The following is an 18,201-nucleotide window of genomic DNA, read 5'->3' as shown; positions in this document are numbered from 1 at the left end:
TGTAGCTTGCTTTCTCCTGCCCCCTCTTTTCAAAAACACCAACAAACCCAGACAGCATGTGAGATGCATCACTGCCAGGCCGCTGCCTGCCAAAAGAGATCTGTCTTTGGTAAATCCAAGATCAGACTGAAACGCAAACACAAAAATCCCCCCCTCACCCCTCGTCGACTGGCCAATCCCTTCAAAATAAGTTAATGATAAAGGCAGACTCAGAAACACTTCACCAATTTCAGGAATGCTTTCAATTGCTCACAGATTTTTCAGCTGCGGGCTCTGACCCCCCCCACACAGCCAGGCTCACATTGCTGCTCTCTGTTGCGAGCAGGCACTATCACTAACAGCAGTGGGGCGTCTCTTGGTAGCAGCAACACTGGCAGCATTTGCAGAAGCATTAATAACAGTGGGAACTCTGCCATGGACTTCAAAACAGGGCCAGGATTTCAGGCTTTGATTTACATAGCCTCCAAGTCAAGCTCCATTGTTTACTATTTTACAATAACCAGTTTGGTCTCTCTGAACTGGCACGCAAAAAAGTTTCAGAATTTGCTTTCCTGAAAGCAAGAAGGCAGAACGGGACGTGCGAAATAACAGATAGGAAAGGAAGAAGAAAAATCCTTACTTTTAATATTAAAGGGATATAAAAAATTAATCTTCATGACAACCTGTGAATCCTTGAAACCCTTTGTTCAAATAAAATACACAAACAAGCAAAGAGCTGATGGGAGAGAAAATTTTCATGGTCAGATCTCAGGAACTGTTATCTGGTGAACTTGCATTCCACCTAATTCTGCCAGATGACCGAAGTGTACGCTAATAAGAGATGTACTAAAGCAACAAACCACCAAAACTCTAGTGAGAAAGGTGGGCCACATCTAGCAGAGCTGAGAGCAACGCTAAGCACCCTGCACAATGCTCTTGCACAGCTCTTAAATTGCACTGGTCCCAGCTGCACTACTAAAAAAATTAAATAGCAACAAGGACTCACCCAGTTGTGTCAGTCTTCTACTCATGCAACCAGTCCTGCAACTGCTCCAAGGCCCTAGCAAAAAAACCCGTGCCTCAAATCCAAGATTTTGTCTCCTTCCACAGCCACTCTCATGTCACAAGCACTGAATATGCAAACTGTCTGGGTGACCAAACAGTCAAATGGGCAAGAGGGTCAGATGGACAAATCTCCACTAGTAGCCTGCCACACAGCTTGGAGAAAGCCAGTCCCAAGAGGATGCTTTAAAAAGTCTAGTTTATTACAAAAGAACGAGGTGCTTGCACAATAGGTAGAAGAATATTTGGAATTGAGGGAGGAGGTTACCAGAGAGGTGTTTGGAGCAGCTGCTGGCTGTTTAAATGATTTCTGGAGACCTGTTCAGTTGTACTAACATAAGCAATTAAGTTCTGCAGTGTATAAATGTAAGTATGGAATATAAATAATGGAACTTATTTCAGGACTGTATAATACATTGCTTAGATCATACTTTGAATACTGGGCATGGTTCTAGTAATCTCTCTCCAACAAAGATTTTATAAACACTGCCAATGCAGGATGAATAGTCAGGGCTGAAGAAAGTTACCATATGATTCTGCTAGCCTTAAAGCCTCACTTTATGGGTACCACACATTCACTTAAACTGAACAGCTCACAAACTTAACAGCCAAATTCTGAGGTCTCTCCTTCATTTTCCCTTAGTTCTGACACAGCTGAAAAGATCTGTCAAAATATTTTTGACAGAATAACTACAGACAAGCTTTCTAACCATACAGTGCAAACTAATTGCTCTGCACTAGCTAAGAATGCCTACGCCTTGATTCAAAGGGTGGTTGATCCTTAATTCAGGAGTTGTTCTTAACCCTCCCCTTCACAACCCCTTTTTACCTCCATGACTCGTTTGCTCCACTTAGCAATCCGCCGCCCAGTAGGGCTGCATTGTTATGAAACTGTCAAATTGCTATGTAGGGCATTATTGCAGACGGGTACCGCTAAGAGGAAACAAATTCAGATGGATTTCCTAATCCTATACTAAAACTGACTGGTATTTTTATTTCTTGAGCTCTTAACACCAAATAACAGTGTCTGCATGGGATACATAAGGTTATTTAGCTTCCCAGATGATGCTTCTAGGGTCATTAACTCTTCATAGTCTAGAAATCAAAGCTCATAAATTAGTCACGAGTCCAAAAGGGAAACAGCTGCTGTATCATCTCAGCGTCGCTGATAGCAGGTTGTAAACAAGGCTTATTCTACCAGAAACGCAAATGACCGTCCTGAGGGACTCCCTACACACTACAGCGCCCATTAGGAAGAAGCAGTTCAAAAAGGAGATTGGGATCTGCATAAACTAGAGAAAATATGTTAGCGTGAATCTAATGGCTTTAAATCATGTTACCGAGAAAAGACTGCCCTTGAATTTATGGGAAATTTGACTCGCATCGGAACTAAAGACACACAGGGGTTCAGTCGGTTCCATCAGCGGAGCAACAGAAACGCAGCTGCCTAGTAAACATAAGGAAAATTCAGCACCACGCAGAGAACGTGGGAAAGCCTTATGCAGCGTGTAACTAAGCAAGAAATGCACAGGGCTCTCTGGAACTATGTCTGGGACTAAGCCTTACCCACCTCACCTGTATTAATGATACAAACACTGTCGAGGTTTTCTAGCTTCTACCATCGCCCTCGCATGGCACTACGTTTTCCAACCGCTGACAAGTTCAGTATGGCAGTAGGTGCCTCAAAAGTTGGATGAGCCAGGGAAAGAATACAATAAGCCTAATTGTCACAGCGCAGATGACTCAGCAGGTCCTGAAAAGTTAGGCTCATTAAGTAGTCATGGTGCGCAAAAGGAGGGCACCCACAGTCTCTGGCTATGCTGCAGAGTTTACTGCCGACAGTCTTAATTGACTAAAACCTCAGTGACGCACTTCGCAACAATCCAGCACCGAGCTGGAGATGTTCCTTTGTGGCTTGTACGCAGGGTTTCAGCGATGCTCACTCTATCCTGCTCCGCTGCGACTTGATGCTACTCTGACGAAGCATGCTGCAAACGGTGTATGAAGGATATGCTGAAGCATAGATGAGAGATTTCTCTGGGGCCTAACTAAGAATAGTTTAGTTCATCCTTCATTGTAAGGATGTGTAAATTCTTAATGAAGAGATTTGCGTCCTGCAGCGCAGCAGCCTGGCTGCTGGAAAAGCAGTTTAACACTTGACAGTATAACTGCATTTGCAAAGGCAGGAAGATCGGCTTATTCCAAGAATCTTTCTAAGTAGCAGTATTTCTTCATCTATGTTCCGTATGACTCTGCCAGTGCTTCAGCTCATGACTTTCCAATGCAATGTAAATGGACGTCTGCTAGGGTAAGGGGGGCAATACAGCCTCTTTACATTGCATTAAAATTGACTGTGTAAGAAAGCAGTAAGTGTGTAAGAAAGCAGATTCGCTCGGCCTTTCTTAGTGTAGGTTGAAGATATACTGAAACTAAGTCAGTCAAAACCTCCAGAGCAAAACAAAAATCCCACCTCAAGTACGAGCAATGTTAGGACCTTTTTGATTTGCAAGAGTTAATGTCAAATTTGCACTTTTAGTCTCTCACTACTTTCAAAACCTACAAAACGTTTACATCAATCATAAAAACACTTAAGGTGGAACCCTCCCAACACAACAGGAACAAAAAATAAACCAACACGACTAGCCCTGACTTCAGGACAGCAGGCTGGGAACTCACACACAGCTCATTTTTGGGGCTCACAGCTGACGTTGTTTTCTGGCAGAATTATCACCTAGGACCCCAACACATGACGGTGCTACTCTTCAGCAAAGGGACAGGTCCTGCCTGACTCAGACTACCTCAAACTGCTGCCCTCTCCCTCAACTTCTGTGCTAATCAAGATGCAAAAAGCATTCATCCCCTCGTATGGTTGGCCCCAAACCACTTCCTCCTTAAAAACAAATTCTGAAAAATCCACTTTGAAAATAAACCTTTAGAGAAGCCAGCTGTTTTTCTTTTTTTTTTTATTGCAAGAAGTCTGCAAAGGCACCGCTGGGTACCACATTATCCCATAAAGATGTCAGCTTTTTAGTGATTGCAGCTCTAAAGAGAAGGAACAAACAATAGAGCACTTCCTTATAAGTACACTGCCTCTGCGCTGGTGACAGAGACCATTTCCCCAAATGGTCAAAAAATTGAAGCAACTCCACTGTGGTTTTTTGAAAAAGAACTGCTTTCAAAGCTCACATCCCACTGCGATCCAAGCAAAGCTAAAGCTCACAGTGATACCTACAAGCCTTCCCAGTGTTTTCATCAGCACGTTCCACCATTTATTTATTTTATAAAGATATTTTCGCAGTGCAGTTGCTCGCAACACAGTAACTCTGACTTTGCTAAATGGAACAGACAAAAGCTTTGAGCCTAATACGCTTTGCATTCACACAAACGTTCCCCCTACAAATGCCGGCGGCTTGCAGTTTAGAGGCTCGGTGCAAACCCAGGGAGGGGAACTCGAGTGCTGTAGCCCACTCCCCTGCAAAGCCTGCGACCCCTGCCGAGACCTGAGCATAGCCCTTTGCTCCATGCTACTAACACCAAAAAAGGAGACGGGAGGAAGCAAAGCTAAACACCCTGCTCTCTTAGCTCAACCCCAGGCTGGTTGGCTGCACCCATGAAGGGAGCCAAGCCAGACGTAGGAGCAGCACAGACAGCATTGCCCTCTGCAATCAGGAGCAGTTTGGGCTTTGGTGTAAGATGCCCATGCACATCCAGCCCTGCCTCGAAGCACACACCTGAGGCCCTTTGTTATTTTGCTAAACAGTCCCGGAGAAATAAGGAGGAAAGTAACTCCTAATTAGCTTCCCTACCACTATTCTGGTTACTTAATCATAGCAAACTGTAATGCCAAGAGCTCTCCTTTCAGCAAGGCCACGTTAAGTGTGGGTAGCTGGCAGCACCAGCACAGAATTTCTTGCTGCAGTTGTCAAAGGCTACGACTATTTAAAGACTGACAGATGAGAGCATGTCAGATCCTCATACAGTTGAGCATTAGGTGCATCAGGCAGTTGCATATTCTTCTGATTGTACGTGTCACTGTGATCACTGCAGAATTTTAATTCCATTATCCTGCAATGCATGATGCAAAAAATAACTCTAGTGTCTGCTTATATTTGCAGGTAGAAGCTAAAGTAGCCAAAGTGTCAATCTCAAGCCCAAGAAATGAGGACAAACGATCCCACTGCTTGAAGAGCACCTTGTTCCGCCAAAGTGAATAGCACTGGCTCCGAACACAGCCAAATCGTCTGCTTTCCTGGCCAGACAGATTTTTGGGAGCAAGAGCGCAGCTGCCAAGCTGTAAGGGGCAAGTGAAATCAGAACTGCTAAAATAGGAGGAGGAGGGAAAAGTCATCATACTGCTCCAACTGAAACCCCGGGGTTTCTGCATCTCTCCCTGGAGCGGGTCCGCAAGAGCTGCCCGGCAGCAGCGCGGGGCGAACAATATCCTATTTTCACTGGGGCCTTATGTAAGGCAGAGCCAGTCACGTGGGCCGAGGGAAGCAAAGAAAGGGCATTATTCAGAGCCCGGCATGGATGAACCCAGTTTAACACATGCACTTAGAAAACACTGTTCTCTCTGTTCAGTAATATTATTTCACATTCCACTCGTTTTGATAACCTTTTCCTTCTCCATCTACTCCACTGGCTGGCTGGAAAGTCGACTAATGCCTTCTCCAGAGATTAGCCAGCACGCAGAGCTGCAGCAGGGTTTTGTCTTTCAAGATGCCACTGAGCCTCATTTTGCAATAAGTAATTTACAAATAGACACAATAAAGAACTAGAAAAATTTAGATGAGAAGCCCCTCTGCTCCACTTTACAGGGAAACAGCACCAGAGTAAGGATTGCTTCCCAGAATGTACCTAAATCCATCGGATACATTGCCAACATGCATCCTTCTACGCTGACCAAAAAAGGCCAGCATTAGAGACTGATGTAGGACTAATGAGTTCCAGCTCCCTATCTGAAACAGTAAGCCACGTCTCTCTACCCCCTTTGACATGACCTCAGCTTTGAAAAAAAATCTAGGGTAAGTCCTAATTTCATCTGTGAAAAAACATATTTTAAAATCATTTAATACAGATAAAGCAGAGATGATCCTTCTCTGCCAGAAAAATTGCATGTGGCCTTACATCTTTGACAACCCTGTGCACTCATTCATCTGTAAAGTGGGCTGGAAAATCCAGGTGACAGATAATCAAATCTGCAGGGTGAATTTACAACTAACAGCCAAGCAGTTGACAAGACCACAAAGCTATTTGTTCCTTTTAATATTCAGTAACACTTTGGGAAATTTTCCTGAGCTGCTTTTTCATTTACTGTTGTCAATTCTAATAGCAATCTGTGCTATTGTACTCAGCTATACTGAATGTATATTCAGTATATTATGGTGCTATGGTGCTCAGCGTACTAGAAACTTTTTAAGATTCCACAAATGTAGAGAAAAATTGTATTTGATAGCTTCCTAGGATTGAATTAACTGAGTAGAGAATGAAGCAGACTTCTTGAAGAGCAAAACTTTTTTTTTTTTTTTACAGGGGCAATCTTGGACTATAGAAGATTCACTTCACACTTCTGCAACAAAGTATTTGATATATGTACACTTCAGCTTTTTCTTTTTTTTTTTAAGAAACAAACCTGTTCAAGTATTCTGACTATTTTGTACCTACATCGATCAAACTTTTCAGCAAAGACTATCCTTACATTTTGTAATGTGGTGTTTCTGGTCTACATTACTGAATTATCTGAGCAGATATCTAACATCAAAAAGAGAAGCAAGTTAAAGACACCTTTTCCCTCTCCTTTGCTTTCTTAAGATACAGGTACTTCACTTGACTGAGACTTCAAGCATCCTTCTGTACATCCAATTTTGAATCAAATTGAAGAAAAAGTATTTCAAGATGGATATGCTGAAACACAAATCTACGTTTAAAATTAAACATCAGTTCAAAAGCTTCACAAAATGGGGATCAATGTACAAAAGTCACATGTGACTGCAACCAGACAGCAACTGAGAAATAAAAGCTACGTGCCATCTGTGACAAGCAGGGATTTCAGCGTTCTCCATAACATGAAAAGCTGTCCTGCTGTAAATCTAGGACTCTGAACAACAATCCTGATACTTTGTCACTGCAGCCAGTAGCATCAGGACATTTTTGAGGTGTTGCTCAAGAAGGCAGGAAGTTTGTCCACCTGAATCAAAGTCTGGGTAACTGCAAACCTTCACACGCAGGGAGCCCTCACAAGCTTGACTGTACAAAAACTCTGGGGTGTTAGTTAAAACTGATTTTGCATAAATGTATTTAGAGTCATGTCAGCTACGTTACATTCTGATACCATTTTACTGAAGAAATCTGACTGCGTGTTTATAATTTTTATGCAAATACAGCTCCCTGCGGAGCTCTCCCTTTTTTAATTAACACATGGACTGACCAGCGAGGCAGTAAGCCTCAGAAGATTTATACTACCAGTGGGACTGAGGACTTGAACCTATCTCACCCATGTTTACAAACAGCCTCTCCATCCTCTGGCTTACCTTTTCAACATCTGCTTTTGTAACATTGATGTCAGCATCCATTTTCTCAAAATATTGCTGTGCTCGATCAGCTTCTTTGCAGTCACGTTCAAACCGCCTTTTACTCTGAAAAGGAAAAAAAAAGAATCTTTCAGCATGGGAAAGAAACACAAATTAAAACTCTACCTAAAATCAATAACTGACCCTAAGCTGATCTGCTGTAACAACTGTCAGGAGATTCTAGGACTAGCTTGTTTACATGCAATGTATTTCCACATTAAAGAACTTAATAACAGTTACCATAAACGCATTTTTCTTCCATTCTTCAGACTGCTTCATTCTACCAACTTCACTGCTATTTGCAAGTAGGATTTGTCATGTACCTTTGTCCCCTTTCCTTATCCTCTCCTCCACCTACAATTTCTCACTGGTTCATGTGATGAATGCTGAGCGCAAATTCCTGTGTATTTGCTTCTGAGAAGCAGCACCTTACTAAAGAGATGGTCACACTTGATTTATTCATGCAGGGTGAAACTATTCAGCTTATAGAGGAATATCGGAATAGCATCCTTAGGGACTATGCATTTCAAGCAACTCTTGGCACACTTTTCAAGTTGTATCAAATGAAACACTACTCATGCTACACACAGATCCCATGGAAAGCCAAATGTACTATTTAAACAGACTTTTTCATACCTACCAGTGTATTTAAAACGGGAAAGTTCTAAAAATCACATTTCTTCAGCTTTTATCCACACACCTTTCACATACTAAATACAAAGTTTGGAACCATCTCTATGAAAATGGTATAAAAATGATTTAAATGTCACATCTGAGGAAATTTCCACTTACGGCTTCAAGTTGTTTCCAGCAAGTTTCAATATGCTGTTGTGCCTTTCTGCCATCGTGGAAGTGCTGTTTAGAAAAAGATAAAAGGCAATATTTTGAACAACAAAAGAACAAATAGCCAATTATGTTCAAGGAGCTCTTTTCCAGATATGAAGAATAGAATAGAATTTTCTAGAATAAAACAGAAATGATTGTGACAGCTGCGTTCTGCAGCTCTGCTAAATTGAGCAGGTGTATGACGACTATCTAATGTCTCAGCAGGCTACAGATGTATATTTGCATCAATTATAGTGGTTAGTTAGTCTAAGTCTAATTAATCCCTTTAGCAATTCTACCTTGTATTATTCACTGTATCTCATAATTATTGGTTTCCCATAGTACGAAATCTGAAGCACTTTCAGCTGAATAGGATCTTTTTGATTACTGACAGTACGTTAGCTCTAAATTAAAATTTCTCTCTGCATGGAATTTACCAATATGCCCTTGATTGACACATTCTAACAACTGATGTTCATCCTGATTTTCATTCAGACTCAACAGAAAAACCTCTTCTAGTTTCTGACTGTGCTTGTGAAGCCAGCTGCTTATTTCTCTTGGGAGGTATTCAGTACTTTGGGTCCTTCCACAAACCCTTCTCTCCCATACACTGTGTGTGTGCGTGCCTTATGGTATTACAGAAGTTCCAAAATATGAGCTGTCAGCTACACGCTAAGTGACAAGGAACATCTCTTGACATGCCTTTTGGAGCAAGACTCTTAATTACATTAATTACAGACAGTTTAAATAACAGTTCTTAGGCTTTACACAATGCCCTTCATCAGAATCCGATATGCTTTAGGTATTACTCCCTCTAGCTTCCCCTTGCCTCACTTTTCCTCAGGATAAGCAATTTGCTGAAGACCATTGCATAAGCCCATGACACAGCTGTGGAGACCGGGGATTTGAACGGAGAGCCCAGCTGACTGCTGGAACAGGCTGTTCTCCTTACAAGCCACCTTGCAAAATAAATAACATAGCAATCTACTAATATGAAGAGATGCCTTTCCACTGTATTATTTTCTGACAAGTAGGATGTTTTACTCAAACACAGGTATGGCTTCAAACTCCTAAAATAAGGGGCTGATATTGCCAGTTAACCCTACTGCACCTCACCAGAACCCACACATTCTATCCCACGTGGAATCAGACGTTAGATTTAACTTAAGCAACGCGGTGGCAGCAGCCTGTTAGGTTAGAAGAGCTCTGATCTCAGAACAGCAGCCTGCCACAAACCACCAAGGTCAGGAAGAATCTGCTTACAAGCACTTTATAGCTGGCTGCTTCTTGGTTTTCTGCATCCTGCACTAAACCAACCAGCATTTTCATCTGTCAGAGCAGCAGGTTTCTGAAGCAAGTGTGCTACAACATTTCCTTGCTGCCTTTCTGCCTCCACCAGACAAGCCAGCCCTCACTCAAGAGAAGCAAAAAGGCCCCAAACGGCAATTCTCTTGTGTAATGTCCAACAGACTTCTATTGCCTTAAAATCACAAAACCCCTCAGCCTGTCAGCACTCCAGACACTGTTCCCTGCAGTCCCCAACACCTGCTGTTACAGAGGGGTGCTCGACTGTAAGTTGAACCTAGGGACACTCCACAGCTTTAACCTTCTGGGTAGTGTCCTTCTCTACATAGAAACTCTTGAAGCAGAGAACAGAGGCACGACATTTCACCGGTGGCATGGGCAGCGCTCGGCTCTGCCACCACTCCTACCTATCACGACCAGCAAGCGTGAAGCAGCCGGGCGACAAGGGCAGTGCAGCTGAAGGCCGGGACAGCCACCTTTTGCCACTAGCTCCGACAACATTCAGGAGTTCAGACCTCTGCCATCCACGCTAGGCTTCTCCAAAACCTCAGTCACCGCACTGTGACATTTAAAAACAAACACATCTGTGAAACTGCTGGGTGGCAGGGGAAGATTCCATGTGGATTTCGGTTCCTTTTGTACATTCCCATTTCCTTTAAACTCTCCGCGTGACTGAGATGCTGCATCTTCCTTGCTAGAGGCTTGAAATGCTCCTGATTTCAGGCTTGCTTTTGTAATTAAAAGTTTAAGAAAACAGTCCCAAGGAACAATTGCAATTTAACACCACATTTTTAAACATTTTGCTAACGAGCAAGGAATACGTGGAAATTTTTAACAGTGAAGCTGCAAGTAAAATTACTTGGCTGTCTTCACACTGCACTTCCTGCCTGCAACCTCCCTCGTCCTCTGTTTGTGTGCTTCCCTCTCCTCTGCCTCCGACTTCGCTGGAGTGTAGGAAGGGACTGGATCTGGGAACAGCTGGCCTGCTTGAAACCTAATACTGGCAGTGACCCGTAACCCCTAGGAAAGCAACACGCCAGGTTAGTTTAACATAACACAGGTGGATGTGGGGGCTGAAGGACGAACCCGGAATCAAAAGCGTATCATATAAAAGTAACCTCAGCTCAAGTTTTTAAACCACTTTGTAGTTAATCAACAGTGTAATTTTAATTTTTGCAGGAGCCATCCATCTTCCTTCTAAATTTGCCTTCTCTGTAAAATAAACTTCAAGCTGGCCAAAGCACATATGAGAGCAGCAAGCCTGAGCAGGAAGACCTCATACTGCTCGTACCTTGCTACATTTTTCAGAAGCTCATTTACAGGAATGAGCAATGAGATGTACAATGGGCATTACTGAGGACTAGTAAATAGCAAAACCAAGGAACTGATGCGTGACAGTCTGATGTACACAAGTTCATCGTGTTTTGCAAATCTCACTTGTAACCACTTTCTAAATATATTTGTAACCCCTCAGTTCTTGCTGTGTTGTCACATATATACATTTGCTAGTAGAGAGATAGCTATGTGTGATGAAAGATATATATTGAGAGCACTTGTTTTTGCAAATCATTTGCACTCAAAGGATGATTTCTGCCTTCCAAAACCTCATTTTTATACAAAGCAACAAAGCGGTAGCATTTGCTACCTTTCAACCACCTACATTTCTTTACTATCCCCATTTTAAGGTTAAAAAAATTGAGTTCGGTTAAGTGATCTGCTCAAAGTCATACAGGAAGCGTGCAGTTTCCTCAAACCCCATACTATCTTCAACTTCCGCAAACTCATTTCCTTTAACAGACTTTAAAATCTTCTGATACAGCAAATGCCTTTCAGCTTTTTTTTTTAATTTAGTTAAAATAAAAAAGATCAATTTGTCCTTGACGAGGTTTCAAGATGCATGTTCCAATTTAAAGATTTTTTTTCCCTAATCAAATGAAATAATAATTGGTTATTCTACACTTGGAGATTCAGCAAATAGGAATTTGACAAATGATTCAGCAAATCATATGGAAAGCTACTATTCCTTATTAGTCACACACATTTCAGTAATAAATTTGACAACAGATTCTTTTTTTTTCCCCACACCGAACACCCAAACTAATGCACCCTAATCAGACTTTCCATTTAAAACCTCACACGCTCCAAGCAAGATACTGAGTTAATGAATCACACTCCAAGCATGCCAGTACATTTACAATGGTGGCATTGGTTGTTTAAGTGCCATGATTTCCTCCAGACTCCTTCCTGCCATATCCACAGCACTGGAAGCACCCATGAAAGAGCAGTTCCAGGGGAATCAGTGTTCTTAACTACGTGGCTGGTTTAATAAAATCAGTGCAATGGATTACAAAACCCCAACAGAAGAAAATTAAGGTAACGTGTAACAAGGAAAGTGTTCTTTGTTTAAAAAAAAAAAAAAAGCATACTGACCCTCCACCCCTGAAACGAGGTGCAGAATTTTCAGAAGTTTATGGGGCCAGTCCTACCACCTTCACTCTCACAAAAACCTGCAAGCAGGTGAACTCTGAATGCCACAGTGAGACGTTTGTTTTTAACAGCGTTCATCATCTCCCCAAAACACCTTTTATTCTACATTTAGGAGTCTTATGCTAGCAGTCACCATGCCGACTTCATGATTTCCCTGAAAAATATTTCATCCAAGCATTAGACCTACTAAAAACTAGCTTAAAACATTGCAGCTTCAGCCAAAACAAAACTAGACTGGCTATGTGACCACGACTGTCCTTTCTTCATATGCATTAGAGCACAGTGCATTTAGGATGGTGCAGGGTGCTCTGAACAATGCACAACTGGAGGTGCTTTGGCCAGAGCTCTCTATCCATGACTATTCTTGCAGGATGAGACCTGGTAATCTAGGTTTTAGGTGGTCTCACGACAGTGGCTAAGATTTGATAGATTTTCAGCACAGCATTAAGTTGCCAGTATGAGGACTGTGGATTAGATCAACTTTTAAGAGAAGCATACATTACATTCTAAGAACTCCTACTTCAAAGAATATTTGGAATAGTAAAGGAAGAAGCTTAGAAAGAGCAGGAAATCCATGTGAAGACACACTGCATGCGTGAGTTTTTCATTCCCAAATCAAGTCATACCAGTCCGTGTGCTCTCTTCCTCACCACGCTGTATTTGTAACAGCTGTGGAGAAATCCTGGCTGCTGCGCAATCAAAGACAAAACTCTCATTGACTTTTGTTGGGCTCAGATTTCATCCCTGTTGATCAAAACACTGGGAGCAGCTCGCGAGTCACCTTCAATACAGTGCCTGTTGCTGCCAGCACTATTACAATAAGTAGCAGGGGGATATTTCTGCAAAACTTTCTTGGTAGACAAAAGGGTTTACAAAGCCACACGACTCAGAGCAAGCAACAAAAGCTTGATAGATGACTTTGCTTCTTTCTGACCCTTTGAGAGCATTGTAAGAAAAGCAAGACGTAGTTAGAAGCACCTTGTGAAGAACAACGCAATCCAGTAATTTTGCTGAGGAGCTCCTGGGCAGTTTTAAATGAAAGGATCGCTCCAGACACTTAGACCAGCATGACAGCAGGGGTGCTCATGCTGTATCAAAACCTGATCATGGGGAATATTTTACTTATGAAAGGCTTAAAAAAATTAAAGTGCCTTGTTTTTCTTAGCAATTGATTGCGTGGTTAAATTTAAGATCTGCACATTACAGTCTGTTTAAGTTATAAAAATACAGATCAGAAAATATCTATAATATATAAATATAAAAATATAGTCTGAAAAAATATTTTGGTTAATTTATAAGCATAGCGTTTGGTTCATTTGACAAGAAGAATTTTCAAAAGATATGCACGTACACATTTCCTTTTCTGTTTTCTTTGTTCAAACTAGATAACGTATTGAAAAAACAGCTACCTTTGACTTTTGGAACTTGCACCCTCAGCTCACATTAACAGACAATGTAAAGTCAGTCCTCGCAACGTAGTTTTATTGATAAAAGGAAGTACTATCTACACTTTTATCACAAATGATTCCTAAAATAATGACCAGTGTCTAAAGCATAAATAGAGATGGAAGTTAGAGAACATTTTTTCCTCAATTTTCCCAGCTTAATTCGCAAAAAGCCTTGTCAAATGCTTTTCCTTTCCTCGCAAAAGACAGGAAATGGCCTCCTGAGAAGAGATCTTTGTTTCCAAGAATAACAACATGCTCTTGAGGCCTTATCGCTCTCATTTGTAATAGCAGTAGTATAAGACAGTCCTGTGAATGATGACATGAAATACTTGCCTATCTTTGCACACTTTCATCACTGCTACTTCATAACATTGTGGCACAGCCCTGTTCTGCTGTGCAATCCTCAACGTGAACATTGTTATTCCTAACGTGTAACTAACCTGAGACAGGAGTGAATGGATATCTAGCCAAAGCTGATGTGAATTTGACTGGAATTGTCTCCTGAAGTGGTGCATGCCAAAGGAATCAGTTACAGAGCACTAAAACCCAAGGTTCTCAGACAAAGGCTAGATCAGCTGCACAAAACAAACAAGTAGCAGATCATGATCACGCCTGCCTGGAGATGTGCCAGCAGGGACAGTAAGGAGAGGAAGAGCATGCAGCTAGAAGACACTTTGTGACAGTGATGTCTGTGGCTGTTTTGTGCCGTTTCATGCTATGTAGTCTTACAGTCTTCCTTACAACCAAGTCTTGCTGGGGCTCGTAAGGCAGAAGCAAGCAACTTGTCGGGCATGGAGATGCCTCCGTGGCGTGCTGATCCTCACGGCAGAGCAGCACTGCATGGCTGCAGCTCAGCAGCACAGGAGCAGAGCCATGGGGTCCTCCAGCACGTTCTGCCATGCTGACATCCTCCAAGGCAGCAGGCCAGAAGGCCGGGGTTTCTGGGAGCTCAAACGCTGGTATTGCAGTGTTTGGAGATCATGCACCCCACTCAAATCCTGCCCTGGGGACTGATCACGTCCTTAAAAGCCCAGTTGTGCCAATGTGCTCTGCAAGAGGAAATCTTGGGGCTTCTCCACAGGAGACCCGACATTAGTACCAAACACTAAGGTACAAAGAAAAGAGCTACCTACTGCTACTGATCGGCCTCTCTGGCCCTCAGGCATTTCAGAGTTCTGAACAGAGCAGGGAATGCGACTGCCGTTAGGAGACATCTCATCTCAGCCCTGTAACAGGCTGTTCCTCTGAAGCGCAATACTCTGGCGAATGCACAGAAAACGAGACTACATTTTCTTGCAGCTATATTGTCTGCCAGCATCCTTCGCATAGTAAACAGGAGTCAGTTTATTCGCATTTTTATTTCATACCTCACTGTATCCATTCAAAACTGGGTAGAGCAAGATACCAAGTCCGGTGGTCTAAGCTTTAACCCCACTAAAACTAACAATCACAGTACACCTTTCAGCTGAACTGGGTATTATTGTTAGTTTCCCACCCACAAATGTTTTGGAAACTTGGGTAAGCACTTGCTTTCTTCCATTCCAGAACAATCTTTCACAGCAGGATTAGATGCTACATCCAAATATTTAGCACAATTATATTTGTGCTATAGTTTGGGGGAAAAAGAAACAAGGGCTCATTAAGCATATACAAAGTTTATTATGATCTTTCCTAAGCAGTTTTCTGCATTCCTTCATTTCTCATAGCCGCTGCCTAACGCTGACACAATTTAGTTTCATGAAATACAGCTGCACTGCCTTGCAAGAGAGGATGAGCACGTGGAAGTGGATTGTTGTGCAGTGTACTGAGCACAACAGAATCTCCCATAAATGCCCAGAGTTTTCTTTCTGCTCATAAACAGCTCCTGCAGGCTTCTAGCTGGCAACATAACTATTAATTCATTTTTAATTTTTACACTTCTAGGCTGAGGCCAAACGTAAATCCCTCTAACTGCATTCGTTGGGAAGTGGGTAAGTCACAGAAGAAGAGCTGGAGAAAGCTCATTTTGAATCTAATCAACCCAAATTTGAAGTATGACAAAGCATTTCCTTCCACTGTGTCTCTTTTCCTGCTGTCTGCGTTGCCTCTTTATAGTTTCTGGAAGGCAGCAGTGTGCCTCTGTACCTCTGCAGCACAAAGCACAGCTGTGCTCCAACCTGGAGGCACATTCGGAACGCCACACGGAAAATCCATTGTGCACTTGACAGGACTGTATTCTGCCATCCTGCCTCACGCCTGCACGGTGCAACTCCATGAGAAATCCTGTTGAAAACCACAAGACTATTTGCAGAACAGGGCACTATTCAGAATGAACGAACGTGGCAGAATTCCTCCAATTATTTACTTTTCATCAACACCTGAGAGTCTCTAAGAAACAGAAAGTTCTCTGAAATGCACACCCCCAGTATGAATACACACAGGGAGGGCGCACATGCTCCACCATGAAGAACCAGACCGTTTTTACCCTTGCAGTACCCATAAGGATGCATTCATTCCCTGCTCTGCTTCTATCCTGGCACAAAATGGAACGTATTGACATCAGGTAAATTCTCCCCCAACCACAGAATCCCAGTGCTGCACCAGTTCAGTCTGCAGCAGGGCTCTTGGCTTGTGCTTGACTTTCATGCTTGATTGTATGGAGCCAGCCGATCCCCGTGGGGAGGTGGAGGTAGAGGTGAAAGCAGAAGCAGTAACAAGAGGGATAGTTCATGACTCCCAAACACATTTTTAGCAAAGCTGATGCCAGAGCAGTGGCTACACAGAAACACAGAGCAGCTGCTGCCAGAGGAGGCCTTGAGTCAGACCTGGTTTGTGAACAGGGACCCGAAATGAGAATTGTCACGAAAATTAATTTGTGAGTTCCTATCCAGACAAATGACAGCACTGAGAGTCTTCCTCAGCCATAGTTGAGAAAATACCTAAATCATCTCTCTTGAGAAGCTTTAAGGAATTTTAAAAAAAAAAAAAAAAGGAAATTCTCAGTGCTTGGACTGCATTGGCTACATTTGCTCAGAAGTCCAAGCACTGGTGTCACCAAAAAAAGGTAGCAAAAAATAGCCGCTGTCTAAATATATACATATTCTTAATAGAATAAAACATGCTGAGTAACTCAGTAGGCACAGCAATGTAGATGAGGAGACTCCCCCACCTAAGCAACCAAAATGCTGGTGATCGTTCTCCCATAACGAGAACAAGTGGTCTGCTTAGGAGCTGCTATCACAACCAGCAGCAGTCACACTGGATGGGAGTAGAATAATTCTTGAATATATCTCCAACCTGTTAATGCTTGTGAAATAAAGGAGCCTCAAAGGAGCCTCTCCTGATGTTACCTGGAGCACCTCCTTTTCTTTTATCACAGATGAGCAAGATTAAGACCCAATTTCACAGGGTGCCTGGCTCAAACTTGACAGCTTCCACAGTTACCTCAAAATAAGGTCCTTGTGAAATTGGGAATGCACAAAGAATGCCTGTAGAAGTTCTTTCCCTGAATCACACTGGCGATCCCCCACTCGTTGGTGTGGTTTGGTGACAGACATCTTCCTACAGTGAAGGGGAACTCAGGCGTGGCCTCAATAACCCCAAAAGGAAGGTGGATGGTTTATGACCTTCACACATAGCATAGGAACTGACATTTCAGCTTGGAAGCAGCTATCAAGGTCCTGGCTGAAAAAGAGAATTACTCACATGAGAGCACAGACACACTAAGATCAAGAGAGCACAAAAAGAAGTGAAAGTGAGGAACTGTACTGTACGAGTTTCACTTCACCGGAGAGCTGGGAAGAACTGAAACAGTGCAAGGAGTCCTCCCTCTTACACACACATGCTGTATGGGAAAAGCAGGCAGGGTGCATGGGCAACTCCAGTGACTGCAAGGGCAAAACATCATCTGGTACAGTGTTAACGTCAGTGTGGGCTATGGAAGAGGAATGCACAACACAATAAAACTGAACACACTGACCTTTGTCGCTGAAGATAATCAAGTTTCACAAAAAGATTCTTTGCCTGATTTTTTTGCTCTAGTGAGCAAAAACCATCATACATGTCATCTGTAAAAACAAAGGTAACCCAGGACTCTCCCCAGGCTTCAAACCAGGCCAGGAGAAATAGGACTTAACTGTCTTTTGAACAACAGCACCAAGCCACTGACAATTTGCAAGTCATCCTGCTTGTTTTTAATTAGCTTCTTGCCATATTTTCACCATTAGCAACTATGGTATATGGAAAACTTTACATAGGCAGCTATCAAGCACACCTCTTTCACAGCAGTCCAGCAAATGTACTTAAAAATTGCATGCAAACTGAGTTTTATCCAACAGTAAACCAGTGTAAGGCTTTATGTACTATCTGGTTCTGTGTTGCTTACTTACAGGCTATGGACTCGTAGCTGTCACGGAGGAAAACAAAGAAGTGTGATTTACCTCTGTGCAACCAATCACCTGCTGGTGTAATTCCACTTTAATCAATAGAGCTAAATGAGCATGAAAACAGAATAATGTAGGCATACATAAGACCTTGTGTGTGTAAAC

The 18,201-nt window shown here is 42.5% G+C and overlaps 1 protein-coding gene across 28 annotated transcripts in view; it reads right to left on the bottom strand.

Annotated features, from left to right (window-relative positions):
* Nucleotides 1-18,201, bottom strand: part of FNBP1 (formin binding protein 1) — a 97,570-nt gene that overhangs the window by 39,997 nt on the left and 39,372 nt on the right. For all 28 annotated transcript variants that reach the window (XM_066980787.1, XM_048056897.2, XM_048056901.2 and 25 more), the window contains exons 5-6: nt 8,403-8,465; nt 7,572-7,676 (exon numbers count right to left, since the gene is read on the bottom strand). In XM_066980787.1, the coding sequence (XP_066836888.1) occupies nt 7,572-7,676; nt 8,403-8,465 (168 nt within the window). The remainder of the gene's footprint in view (nt 1-7,571; nt 7,677-8,402; nt 8,466-18,201) is intronic.

Source organism: Anser cygnoides, chromosome 20, assembly GCF_040182565.1.
Source record: "Anser cygnoides isolate HZ-2024a breed goose chromosome 20, Taihu_goose_T2T_genome, whole genome shotgun sequence".
Lineage (NCBI taxonomy): Eukaryota > Metazoa > Chordata > Aves > Anseriformes > Anatidae > Anser > Anser cygnoides.
The sequence above is the reverse complement of the archived record's forward strand: the minus strand, read 5'-3'. Positions and strand labels throughout refer to the sequence as shown.